This window comes from Anomalospiza imberbis, chromosome 14 (genome assembly GCF_031753505.1).
Source record: "Anomalospiza imberbis isolate Cuckoo-Finch-1a 21T00152 chromosome 14, ASM3175350v1, whole genome shotgun sequence".
Lineage (NCBI taxonomy): Eukaryota > Metazoa > Chordata > Aves > Passeriformes > Viduidae > Anomalospiza > Anomalospiza imberbis.
Window position 1 is genome coordinate 9,066,368 of NC_089694.1, and position 12,819 is coordinate 9,079,186.

General features: G+C 43.2%; 1 protein-coding gene and 1 long non-coding RNA gene across 8 annotated transcripts; one reads left to right on the forward strand and one right to left on the reverse strand.

Moving 5' to 3' along the window:
- Window positions 1–466: 466 nt before the first annotated feature.
- Window positions 467–11,701, reverse strand: LOC137482478 (A-kinase anchor protein 17B-like). Of its 7 annotated transcripts, none has more exons than XR_011004093.1 (5): window positions 11,595–11,701; window positions 5,349–5,585; window positions 4,293–4,452; window positions 2,946–4,199; window positions 467–2,420 (listed from the first exon to the last, which is right to left on the reverse strand). XR_011004093.1 is itself a non-coding variant. In XM_068204808.1 (5 exons), the coding sequence occupies exons 2-4, from the start codon at window positions 5,436–5,438 to the stop codon at window positions 3,056–3,058; spliced, it is 1,152 nt and encodes a 383-aa protein (XP_068060909.1). In that variant the 5' UTR covers window positions 5,439–5,585; window positions 11,595–11,701; the 3' UTR covers window positions 467–2,420; window positions 2,946–3,055. The 7 variants fall into 7 exon arrangements, 1 of the variants encoding a protein (XP_068060909.1); XR_011004091.1 differs by adding an exon at window positions 7,354–7,466 and having other exon boundaries at window positions 2,946–4,452; window positions 11,595–11,625; XR_011004092.1 differs by lacking the exon at window positions 11,595–11,701 and adding exons at window positions 7,354–7,466; window positions 7,732–7,749 and having other exon boundaries at window positions 2,946–4,452.
- LOC137482480 (uncharacterized) lies at window positions 7,771–8,059 on the forward strand. The gene is made up of 2 exons (XR_011004096.1): window positions 7,771–7,895; window positions 8,025–8,059. It is a non-coding gene; the product is annotated as an uncharacterized lncRNA (long non-coding RNA).
- Window positions 11,702–12,819: the final 1,118 nt, after the last annotated feature.

Consider the following 12,819-nt stretch of genomic DNA (forward strand, 5'->3'; position numbering starts at 1 on the left):
ATGTGACATATCTATAACAACTAAAATCCAATCTACAAAGCCATGCATTTTAAAAGTTTTAAAGCAATCTGTTAGGTGTATCTTTAAAGATTAGCCTTCAGGATAATAAGATCATATTAAGCAGTCCAGTGTATGAAAAGGTGGGGCTCCTATTAAATGTGCTGCCAGGAAATTCTTCCCTGTGAGCGTGGTGAGGCTGTGGCAGAGGTTGCCAGAAGAAGCTGGATGCCCCATCCCTGGCAGTGTTCAAGGCCAAGTTGGACACTTCTTGGAGCAGGTGGAAGGTGCCCATGCCCTTGGCATGGGGGTTGGAACAAGATGGTTTTTAAGGTCCCAATCCAAACCATTCTATGATTTTGTGAAAAGCAAAATTATTATTTAAACACCTGAAATCAGGTTCCAATTAATGACAAATAGGAAACACAGAAGTTCTCTTTCGGTATGAAGATTACGATGATGTCCCACGTTTTAAAGTGCATGCATATTTTATTAACTAACAATGTTTTACATGGAATGAGGACTTGGGAGATAAAGCAAATCCTCTATCAATTTCAGTCAATACAGGGGAATGCATGAAGCAATTACAGAAATTGAGTATTTATTTGTTACTGGTGATTGTGACAGCAATGTTGATAAAACACTGGAAATTTACACTGAAGGAAATCTTTAGTTCCTTCTCCCGCAGATTAACAAAAAGCATTATTTCCTCAGCTGTCACCAAAAGGCCTGTCTCATGGGAAATGGGTACTCATGGACACAAAACTGTATAGATTGACAGAGGGGGAAGTTTTTTGTCTTTAATCTGCAAATATTGCATAGAGAAAAACACCCTTGGTATGTCACATCAGTGCAACTGACAACATTTTACACGGTCACCAAATACAATAGTCCCTCTTCATTATAACTGTATAAAATACTAAAGGGGAGACTTAAGAGGGGCATAAATGTTCTCAAAAATATTCAGAAAATATTTCTGTCAAGAAAATAACATTTTTTAGATAAAGTAATAGATTAACAGTACTTTGAGTAGCAACCATTTGTCATTCATGACCCTGAAAAGGCACTCAACATCTGAACATATGAACAGAAAGACTGATAAAACCTAGCTTAGAAGCCTAGAGGAATCACCAGTATTGAAGACTGGGGGAAAACCTATCTACCACAAACAATTACAATTATTCTTTTTTAATTACTATTTATTAGAGCAGAAGTTACAAACATGGGTAAGATCTTATCTAATGAAGGCAACATTTTCACATTAACTCCGTCTACTGACATGTAATAAAAAAAGCATAATAAAATGAAAGCTGTAATAATCAGTGTGTTGAACTTCAAACTCTGTACCTTGCTAAGGGACTTTGTCCAAAAGCAATTGTGGCTGTCTTCTAGATATAGCCAGATGAATAAATATGGATATAATTCAAGCTCCTAGACTGCATTTCCCATTTTTATCTACATGCAGCACAACTCTGACAACATTTCACAATTCCTCTGGAAAGCATTTGTAGGCAAACTCATACTAAACAGCTACCTCAATATATGTGCCTTCAAAATCTTGTGAAGTGCCAACCTGCATTTACGGGGGGACTGCCAGCAGGCTGAGATGCACTGCCCTTTCATTATCTAACACTCAGAGCTTTGCTTAGACAAACATTCAGATTCCTGGGAGAACTACACTGAGCATAAATTCAGTGAAATCCTCCCAAAAGCTAGCAAGTTTTCAGAAACACCTCTAGAATTGTGAACAGGAAACAAGGATTCTTCTAGTGTGGGTTTTACAGAAGATGGGACTTTTTTCACATTTGGAAATCTATTACTTCTCAAAATTGAGTATAAATGTCCCCCACACCTTGCAGTCCCATCAATATAACAATCTGATAGAGGAGGCACTTCATATGCTTGCTCTAGGACTGGCCAATTAGGTTTTTTCCCAATTACTCATAATTAGTATATGCTGTAATTCACATGATTCTCTGCATTCAATCCAAGTGTAATGTCCAAGATCTCAGTCTGTGCCCTTTCAAGTTCTTTAGCCACTAGTTCATGGAAGTTTGTTCTGGCTCTGGGGAAAGTTTTGGTCCTGTTATCCAAATGCAAACACAGATTCTCCTTCTGTGCCTCACTACACCACTTAGGTATTCTGACCAAAGGAATTGGGTAAGCAAAAAAAAAAAAAAAAAAAAATCAAAAACCAACCCAGTAGTTCATACACCTTTTAATGATCAAAGGGCTTTCTTCTCCCTCTTCTTTATAAAAACTTCAGAGCTATAATACAGTAACTGTTCAGCATCCTCTTCTGGGCTCTCCTCCACAGAAAGTATCTGAGAAGGGGTTTGTCTGAATTATTTCAAGAGGAAATAGAGGGCATCCTCTGGCATCTGCATCCATCTCTCTTCTCAACATTAATTTCCTCTCATCTCCTGTAGATAAGAAAAAGTTACTTGTAATGAGTTTGTCAGGCTGTAAGGATATCCACCAACCAACTGGAAGCACAGTAAATTGTAAAAAAGGCTGTAAGAACAGCCAGTAGCAATCTTGTATGAACATCAGATGTATTTTAGCTATGTAAAAATTTACTCACCTGAGACAGTACTTCTCACACAGCTGTGCACACATTGAATTGTCTATCAGTGTTTCAGTTGTCTACAGCACGTTGTTACCATGGATGTTGCTAACAGAATAGCCACCATCTGCTAATGCCCAGGACAGATACTGTGCTACCCAGTTAAATAGACAAATATTACTCTTGAGCTGCAGCTGTGTGTTTCAGAGCTAAACTGAACAAACCCTTAATTGCTGAGAAGTTGCACTGTTTGTTTTTTTTTTTATGCCATGCTTATACCTTTTAAAACCAAAAACCATTCATCACTGTAAGAACTGTGGCAACCTCACCTGCCACAGACCTGTCAAATTCAGTCCCCTTAGCTGTGCTGTCCCTCTCTCACCTCTCCTCTGGAGGGTCTCCTGAAGGGGTGAGCTGTCATGAGGGGTAACATCTGGTGCTGCCATAGAGATGTGATGTGTCTTGAATTTCACTTTTTTGTGCAACATTTTCTTACATTTTCTCTGCATCTTTCTGAGCGACTCCAGCTGCATGCAACTGTCCGTCTCTGAAAAGCCACATTCATCAGATAAAAGATTAGAAGAGAGCTTTTTTCGCCTTTTCTTCATTTTATGAGCATTTTTCTCCTTTTCCCTGGATTGTCTCTCACTTTTCTTTCCTTCATATCTTAATTTACTACTAGATCTCTTGCATGACTTTTTAAGTTTACGTTCACACTGCCTTGCCAAGCCCTCATGGACAGAATTAGAACAGGAGCTACATTGGCTGATTTCCTTCTCTTGACCTTCCAGAGCTACATTTTTATGGTAAACCAGTAATTTTCTTTCCCCGGCTCTTGCAGACAAGCACCCTTTATTACAACTGCTGTAAACTTCTTCATACCTTCTTTCTGCTTTCTTCACTGAGCCGCCACATGCCTCTCTAAGGTACTCAGAATCACTGATCTCTTCCAACAAATCCTTTAATCTGCAAGCAGATCTACATGTTCCATATGGTACAGTGCCTTCATCTCTACCATCTTCTTGTTTGAATTCCTCATTATGAGTAACAGCAGTGCACTCCAAAGAATGATTCAGTCCAGCATGTGGTACGTTATCAATGAGTGAGTCATTCCTCTGCACCTGCAGCTTTTTTGCAAGCTTGCCCCCACGGACCTTGCTTTCTAACACTTTGTCTGTTGACTCAAGTTCCCCAAAAGTGATCACCAGCCTATAATTACTATCACTACTACAATTTCTCTTGTGGAAGCTTTGTACAGGACTCAATTCTCTGAAATGCTGACCATGTTTGTTACTCAAGCTGGTGTCAAACCCACTACCATCATCAGACACCACTCGCTTCCACCGGGACTTGTTCGCAGTGGTTTTTGGCTCTAAGCAAACACGTGCATAATGTGGTGTCTGATAGTAGTTCAATAAATAATGGATGAATTCATCAGTCTCATAAACCTTTTGCTTTCTGCAGTCATCTTCCTCAGACAATGTCTGTGTGTGAACTACATCCAGTGGTGGGTGGTGCCTTCCAGGGAGAGGTTCGATGACCCTGCCGTCCTGGGTAACCGTGATCAGCAAAGGCCCGCAGCCTGCGGTGGAGGAGTTGCCCACATCTCTGCCAGGCAGTCCGTCAGAGCTTGGGGCTGGAGAGGGATCATTTAAAATTGTCCTGACTAAGTGACAAGCAGGTGCATGGAAGTTACTCACATCTCCTTCCTCCCAGCATAAACCACTACCTTTTTGGGTTAACGGGCACTTAAACTCCTTACGTTTCAGCTCTTTGTGCGTACGATAAAGGGAGTTAATCAGCTCCTGCTGTATGTCATTAATTGCTGTTTCAGAAAATGAATTGTCCTTCTTTACACCCAGTGAAGCATCCACTTTTTGACTTGCCAACTGCGAAACCAAGAAAATAGAAATTTATTTAACACATCATGTTCGTAATTAAGAAGGCAATGTCAGATGTAATGGGGCTCTAAAATTCAGGCAGAATGGCAAGGGTGGCCTCTGACTTCAAGTCATAGTAAATTACAGTCCCTTAGAAATCTTTTACATTAAGGATTGAGAAAAATACACATTTGTTAAAAGCTGCAAGCAAATTTTTCTTTGCAAATAGTGGAGACAAAGCCATATTAGAAATTAAAACCACTGTTTTCATTTGAAACCTTTTTTGCCCAAAGCACTAAATTAAACCTGCAAACATTAATCTGTGTGCAAAACACTCAAATTTTTATCACTTCTCTGCTGACTTTCTCAAGACATTATCTAAGTGCAAAACACTCAAATTTTTATCACTTCTCTGCTGACTTTCTCAAGACATTATCTGAATCAAACAGAAATAAGCCTGATGAGTGCTGGCCAAGAAAAATAAGAGGCTATTAGAAATTCAACGGGTATAATCTTTGCCAATTTAGTTTAGTCACTTGTAGACCTGAGACCAAAACAAGCAGAGAGAGCATCACTTATGTCCCCACTCCAAAATTCCTTGCTTGCAACACTGGATCAAGTCTAATAGAGCTAAAACAGCCTTTCCAGCCCTACTTTTTACTCAGTAAAGACAAGGTCTTGAAAAAGCACCAAAGGCAAAGTTTCTGGGTGAAAATGCACTGTGTTTGCTCTCAGGGCAAGACTGAGAGCAGACTGTCCCATGACACAGACCTCAGACCTTCTCAGTGTTCAGTCAGCCCCAAAGCAGTCTTCTGAACAGCATCAAGATATCAAATGTCTAGTGAATTATTCAAGCTCTAATAGATATCCTTAAAAGTTTAAAATACGTTTTAAAATAGTCTTACTTTCACACGATTTAACAGCACTGTAAGCAGTCTGACAGACTCCACTCTTCTCTGAGCTAGCAGGGATTTCCTTTCTTCCCATTCAGGCATATTCTCTGTCCACTGCTGTTCTTCAGCCGGTACTTTCTGCTGCTTTGGGGGATGTTCCTCATCTCCATCTATCTGCCTCTCTTCTCTCCTCTCGCGCTTAGCTTGCCTTTTTCTCTCTTGAACTTCTTTTCATCACCACGTCTTTTTCTAGGTAATTATCAATATGGGACAATTTAGATGACACTTGTTTTGCATTGTGCATCCTGGGGAATTGGATGTAAGTCTTTGAAGTGCTAATAATAAGCAAACAGTCATCAAGAATCACATGTGGCTAACAGGGAATGTCGTTTGCTTAAGTAACATCTTTTAAAAAAACATAAATTACACACACCCAACTGATCCCCACAGTTAGAAAGTTGTCTCTTCAAACGGTCTGTACTCTTGGGTTTTCTTTATAAGCACCGCCAAGACAACAGCATCACATGATTGTTTGTCCCCAAGGACACAACTAGAGACTAATCATTTGGATCTAATTCTTAAATTAACAAATCTCCCCTACAGATTAGCATGAGGGTTCCATTTAAGAGGTATTACAAGAGTAATTCAGGGGTTATCACTGAGCAAGGCTTACCCAGAGCCAAGGCTTTTTCTGCTCCTCACCCACCCCACCAGTGAGGAGGCTGGGGATGAACGAAGAGCTGGGAGGGGACACAGCCAGGACAGCTGAGCCCAACTGACCCAAAGAATATCCCAGACCATATGGCCTCATGCTCAGCAATAAAGCTAGAGGAGAAGGAGGAAGGGGGGGCATTTGGAGTGATGGTGTTTGTCTTCCCAAGTCACTTAGGAGGGGTGGAGCCCTGCTGTCCTGGGATGCAGAACACCTGCCTGCCCTGGGGAAGTGGGGAATTGGTTTGCTTCCCTTGTGTACGTGGCCTTTGCTTTACCTATGAAACTGTCTTGATCTCAACCCTCAGTTTTCTCACTTTTACCTTTGTGATTCTCCTCCCATCCCACTGGGGAGAGGGGAAGGGAGTGAGCAGCTGTTGCAGGACTTAATTACCAGCTGGGGTCAAACCTCAACAGGCTATCACCACTTTTTGGAAACTTTGCCCTGTAGGAAGTAGCTCTACCAAATAATCAAAATGACACATCACAAAAACCTCCAGAAAATTCAAGGAACAGTGTTCACACAAATGAGTGTTTAAAACCAGTTTAAGAAGTATTTGAATAAGGAAGAATTAGCAATGGAAGCATAGCAGTGCTTTTAGAGACCTAGCATTAGATTCACTATGCTCTGCATTCTAAGTGTCTGTTTTTTTCAAGAAGGTGCATAACATGATTGATTACTAATGACAGTTTAGGATGCCATCCAAACACATTATCTAAAGAATTAAAACTTCAATATACTACTATTACTCATATGCAAATTTAAGAACACTGCACTAAAGATATCACCAGTAAAAATGGGTAAAGACAGAAAAGTATTCATTTCATAGCTGTGGACTGTCCAGTCAGCTGGGAGGTACTGAGAAATGTACATCACATTAATTTTATTTCAGGGCATAAGGACATTGATTTAAGATGATGCAGCATAGAGCAATACAAAAAGCCCACATGCAGAACATTAAGGAATCAATCCTCAGAACAAATTTGAGCGTAACAGCTCTCTGATTTCACTGCAGGCCCACAGAATCATAGAATAATCCAATCTGAAAGGCACCTTGGCATATCTCCAATCTAGCCTTTCTCATAATCCAGACCCCTGCATGGGATGCCTTACATGCAGAATTATCATAATGGTTTTCTTTCCAATATATAAAGTAACAACTACATAGTATTTTTTCAATTTCTTCAACTTCTGTTTCCTCAAAGCCTGGATTTTTACACAGCCACCCTTCCTGTGTTTTACTTGGTATGAGGGAGTGTAACAACTCTCAAGAAAATGGGACATTCTCTAAAAATATACTCTCACCTTTCAACCCCCTCTCTTTTTAACGTGCTCCTGCTCTTGCAGCTTTAGTCTTTCCAGGCTTCTCTGTCTTATGGTTCCTTCACTAAAAATGTCTGGTTTGTTTTAAAAGCCACCTGTCACAGAAGAAGCAGAATCAGACTTAGCAGCCCAGTTTGCTGTGTATTTATACAAACACAGACAACCTGCTGAGCAAATGAGGGACCCCAGGTGACACCAAAACACCACTACACTCGTGAGAATGCCTCTCTCTAACCTGACATACCAGAACTTCTCAAGTTCATTCTGGGTTGTCAATCCAGCTCAAACATCCCTCTCTCAAATGTCTCCTCCTGCTGTGACATCAGGGCTCACAATCTGCCATCATACCTTTGAGCAAACTCGTTCCTGGTAGGCTCTTCTGGGGACTCAAAATTCAGCACAGCATTCCGAGTTGCAGGAGTCATGCAGTTCTGCCAAAACTAGAGTTCACTGACTCTTAGAGCAACATATTTTGGATCAAATGCTTGTTTGCTTGCTTAAAAATTTATGGATTCTGTTGATGGGTGCTGCATTTCATCAGCTACAAATGCCCAGATGTGAGCACAATAAAAGAAAACACTCAAGTAAGTTGCATCAAGGTCTGTGTCAACAAAAAAAAAAAAAAAAAATAGGAAGTATTATTTCCAGCACAGAGGGATAGTTCAGGGTCACAGTTTAGAAATTACCAGCTGGGAGAAAAAAATGAAACAGGGTATTCCCTAATAAGTGCTTATGGAGGTAATCAATAGGCTGCTGAAATGAAGCTTACAGGTTGCACATCTTCTTTTATAATGCCACACTAGGCATAACACTTCAGAGGATTCATCTCTCAACATACTTAAACAAAAAGGTACAGAGAAGAGAACAAGTACCCTTTTGTACCCAATAATCACCAGGCAGCTGCTACACCCACTTCACATTTAACAATAAGAAACTAAGTATCTTTCAGAGTCTCATCAGTTCCTGAGATCATCTCCCAGTTTCAGTGCAAAGTACACTGAAAATATTGACAACCTTTAGCTTACCAGAGAAATTTTTCAGGAAATCAGAACAGTATAATGCTGGGTTTTGCTTAAAGGAGTTAAGTTCAGATAACTGAACTCCATGTATCAGTATACCTACATCTAGTACAAACAGGATAGTCACACAGGGGTTTTTTTGCCCCTCATATGCTTAATTGTACAAAAAGTTTACAAAGAGGCTTTCACTGGTTATCAAGGACTTTTCAGGCCTAAATCCAAGGAAAAAGAAACAGAAGTTGGCAAACCACCATCTGTGCCAGTTTTTTCCACAAAACCTCAGCACCTAGTTACAAGTAAAGCTTAGTGTATTTTAATGCTGTCCATATGCTATATTTTTTCTTTATTTTATAGACACCATTTTAACATAACTATAGACTAAATCAAATTGAGAAAAAAAAAGATACATATACAAAGAGAATTGCAAGAGTGCCACATAAAAGCTTCCACTGAAGGAACATGACAAAAATGTTTGTAAGATGGTTTTCACAGGTCATAAACTATACTGATATTACTTGAGAAATGCCTGTTTGCTTTCAACATGGGAATGTACAAGGGAAGACAAGCACAGAAACTGTTTGAGAAAAGAGGGTGACTACATTTTATTGAGAATGATGAAGAAAAAAACCCACGTATGTACTGACTGGAGAAAAAGCTGGTGCCATTAACATAAAATAACCAGGAATCTCTGGAAGCAGCAGCTACAGCACAGACTGCAGCACTGAATCGCTCCTCTTAGGGAACTGCAGCCAAATGCACTCAGAATGAATTGTAACTTTGTCAGGCAAGGCTGAATCTCTCAGGATTAATCTCTGCACACAGCTGTGTACGTATACAGACACACCTTCAGTGTCTCATATAAGCAAAACATACACAAAGCACTTTCTACAAGACTGAAGCAGTGAGTAATCTCTAGAGTCCTTTCTGCCCACTGTGCATTAAGATAAAGAGCTTCCTAAAGCTTTCCACCAAGTTAGTGCCAACCAAACTTCTGCCACCCCATTAAGATTTGTTGTGCAGCAGGTTAAAACACCCAGGACTCTGTTGTCACAACCTGTAGAGATATGAATGTCAAGCCTGCAGACCACCTGATGTACACAAAATCTTGCTCTGTTTTGCAAGTACATCTTCTATTAAACCAACTGATATATTATCCTGCCCTTGCAAATCTTCTTTCACTTACATCCTTACACCATCACAGCTGCAACCATCTTCCTACTACTCCAATAAATCACCTAAAAGCCCTAAACTCTCTTCATAGAGCTGAGTAAGCTATAGTGCACACCATTACCCTTGCTCTTCCCCACTTGTGCTCATAGCCAGGAGCTCTTCAAGCATCATAAATTTATTTCTCTCTACATAACTGTGAACAAGGCATAGAATTATTTACTGGCTGATCCACTGAATTGCTGCTCAGCAGCATGGCCTTTTGGAATCAACCCTGACATATTAATAAGCCACTACCTTAACTGCTGCAACTGACAAATTACAAGGAATTTGACTTTCAACCCCTTTTTCAAATTATTATTTCCTTTTGGCCACTCTGCCATGGTAAAAACATTTGGAACACATCTGCCCTTGCCCTAGGATTTACTGCAATAACTGAAGGCTGAACTGTCCTTATCTTACAACACCCTAAATTGTGTCACCTAAGTTCATCCTTTAAAACAAATTTACACTTCCAGGAAAAATTAACAACCTGGCAATATCTAACCTGACACACTCACATAGTCCATATGAGCAATATGCAATATTGGGAATAATTGTTCCAAAGGCACCCCTCACATTTGCTCACTGTACTGCTGTCTCACACAGCTCTTATCATCCCCAGTTTCCCAGCTGGTCACTCATGCCAAGCCCTGGGCCATCACATCCGTTTCAGAGACCATACCATCAACCAGGACAGGATAAAAGGTTATCTTAAAGAGAAAAAAAATCATAATTTCCTAGGTTACTTTTCATGCTCTTACAGACAGTGTAGCCCCTAAGCAGTCCCACCAGCAGAGGTGAAGGCAAGCTCAAGGCAGAGGATATATTTTAATTCTGCAGAGGTGAGTATGTAGGAGCACTATAAGCTACTGCAATGTGGCAACTGTATGTATTGATTCCCAGCAACAGAGTTTATCATGCAGGGGAAAAAATCTGGAGTAGTTTAGCCTGGAGAAAAAGAGGCTCAGAGACTTCATGTTTCTCTACAATCACCTGAAAGGAGGCTGGATCCAGGTGGAGGTCAGTCACCTCTCCCACGTAATGAGAAAGGAAATGGCCTCACAATACATCAGAGGAGGTTTAGACTGGATATTAGGAAAAACTTCTCCACTGAAATGGTAATCAGGCATTGGAAGAGGCTGGAAACACGGTCCCTGGAAGCCTACAAATGGTTTGTGGCTATGGCATTTGGACACATCGTTTAGCAGTAAACACCGTAAATGTTACTGGTTAGACTGTGATCTTAGAGGGCTTTTCCAACCCTAGTGATTCTATGACAAGCACTTAACCAAAAAGTCACTTGGAGAAGTTTAAAGAAGAGCTTTAAACTGATTTTTAACAAATGAGTTTATCCAGCCTGCTCTACGCAAAATTAACTGAAGTGCCGCTGCTCTCAGGAATACTGCAATAAAGGAGCGCTTTGAAGCGAACACTCCCAGCACCGCCGTGCTCCTCGCTGTCTGAGGTGAGGATAACGCACACCGCCAGCCCCAGCCCAATGGATGCAGCCACTGAAGGCCGCGGTGCCCGAGCTCCGGCAGCGCCGGCCGGGGGCAGCCCGGCGGGCAGGGCCCAGCCCCCGGCGGCTTCAGCGGGAGCCGCGGAACCGCGACCCGGGGGAGCCCCGCTGCCCCGCCCCGGCTGCCAGCCCCGGGCAGGTGCGGACCCAGCTCGGGCAGCCGAGCCGAGCCGGGCCGGGCCGGGCCGGGCAATCCCCAGCGCCGGGAACCCCCGGGCCCAGGCCCGCCGCGCCCTCCGCAGCGGCCGGGCTCCTCCGGCCCAGCCCGCCGCCGCCCCCGCAGCGCCGGAGCACAGGGAGGGTCGACCCGCCCGTCCCGGCAGGCCTGCGGGCTCCGGGCAGCCCCAGCGGAGCCGCCCCAGCAGCCGCGGACACTTTCCCTGGCGGAGCGAGCACCGCGGCCCGGCTCGCCCCACCCGGCCCCGGAGCGCCCTCCGCCGGCAGCGCCCGCTCCCCCGGGCCGGCCGCTCTCTTACCCTCCGGCCGCCGCGGCGCCGCCGGCCCTTCGGCCGCCACCCGGGGCGGAGCGCGGCGGCGCCCACGGGCCCGCCCCCGGGCGCGGCTCCTCCGCTCCGCCCGCCTCGCCCGCCGCCGCGGCGCGGCCGCCTGCGCTCGCCGCGCGGTCTGGGGCGTTTCACGGGCGCTCTTGGCGAGCGATTCACGAGGCGAGTGCCAGGAGGTGCCAGTGGCTCCTCTTCCTGGCCGGCCCTTCGCCCGTCAGCTGCACGGCCGGCCTCGGCTGCAGCCGCCTGCTGCCGGCATCTTCGGCCTGTGGGCACCGTGTGTGTGCAGGTCCCTTTACAAAGGATTAAAAACAACAACAGACCCTCACCAACCACCTTGTTCTCCAAGGATTGCTGTGGGAGGCCGAGGTTATCTGCTGATTCATTTTATCAGCCACAAAAAGTATGGGAAAACCTGTCCCAAAATTAGTAGTGGAAATGGGAAGACTGTATGGAAAATACCAGTGCTCAGTAAGAATCCTTAGTTGAGGTTCGTCTTGTGCAGATGAGCAACAAAAGAAAAACCCTGGAAGAAAGATCACCGTTCTCTTTGAAGTCTTGAAGTAAGGTTTGAAATCTGTTTCCAAGCACTAATCATGCATAGCAAGTTATACCCATTTATTGTTGTTTTTCTCCTCCTTGATGGTTAAATGTTTTCTTCTCACCAAGAAAATACAACACCATAAGTAGCTGAGTTCCTGGAGAGAGATGTAATTCTAGAGAGATGTCTTCTAGCTCTGTTATTGATCTAGGAATAGTCCATTGGATCAGCAGAAGAGTATTCTTGCCAGAGGCAGACTGGGGGTCACCCGACACTGTTCTGTTGGATGCACTGTAAGAAGATACTGAACATACCTTGCAGTTTGAGTGGAATTTTTCGGTGGGTTGTGTTTGTTGGTTTGCGGTTTTTTTGAAGGGAAGCGTTTTTGTTTTGTTTTGTTTGTTTGGGGTTTTTTGTTACAAGAAACAGAACATCCTGTTTTGGAGCAAATCTCTGCTACTACCTCCGTACTGGCTGTTATCTCCTCACTCCACAGATTCTGGTCTCAACTTGTATCTCCTTTCCACTTTCGACTCTCCCCTCCTTGTGCCTTTTTTTCTTTTCTCTGGCAGCACATCAAGAAAACCTGAACTAATTGACCTCGTAAATCTCATTAATGATGATCACTCAGTTACTCGGTTCCAGCAGCAGCACAGA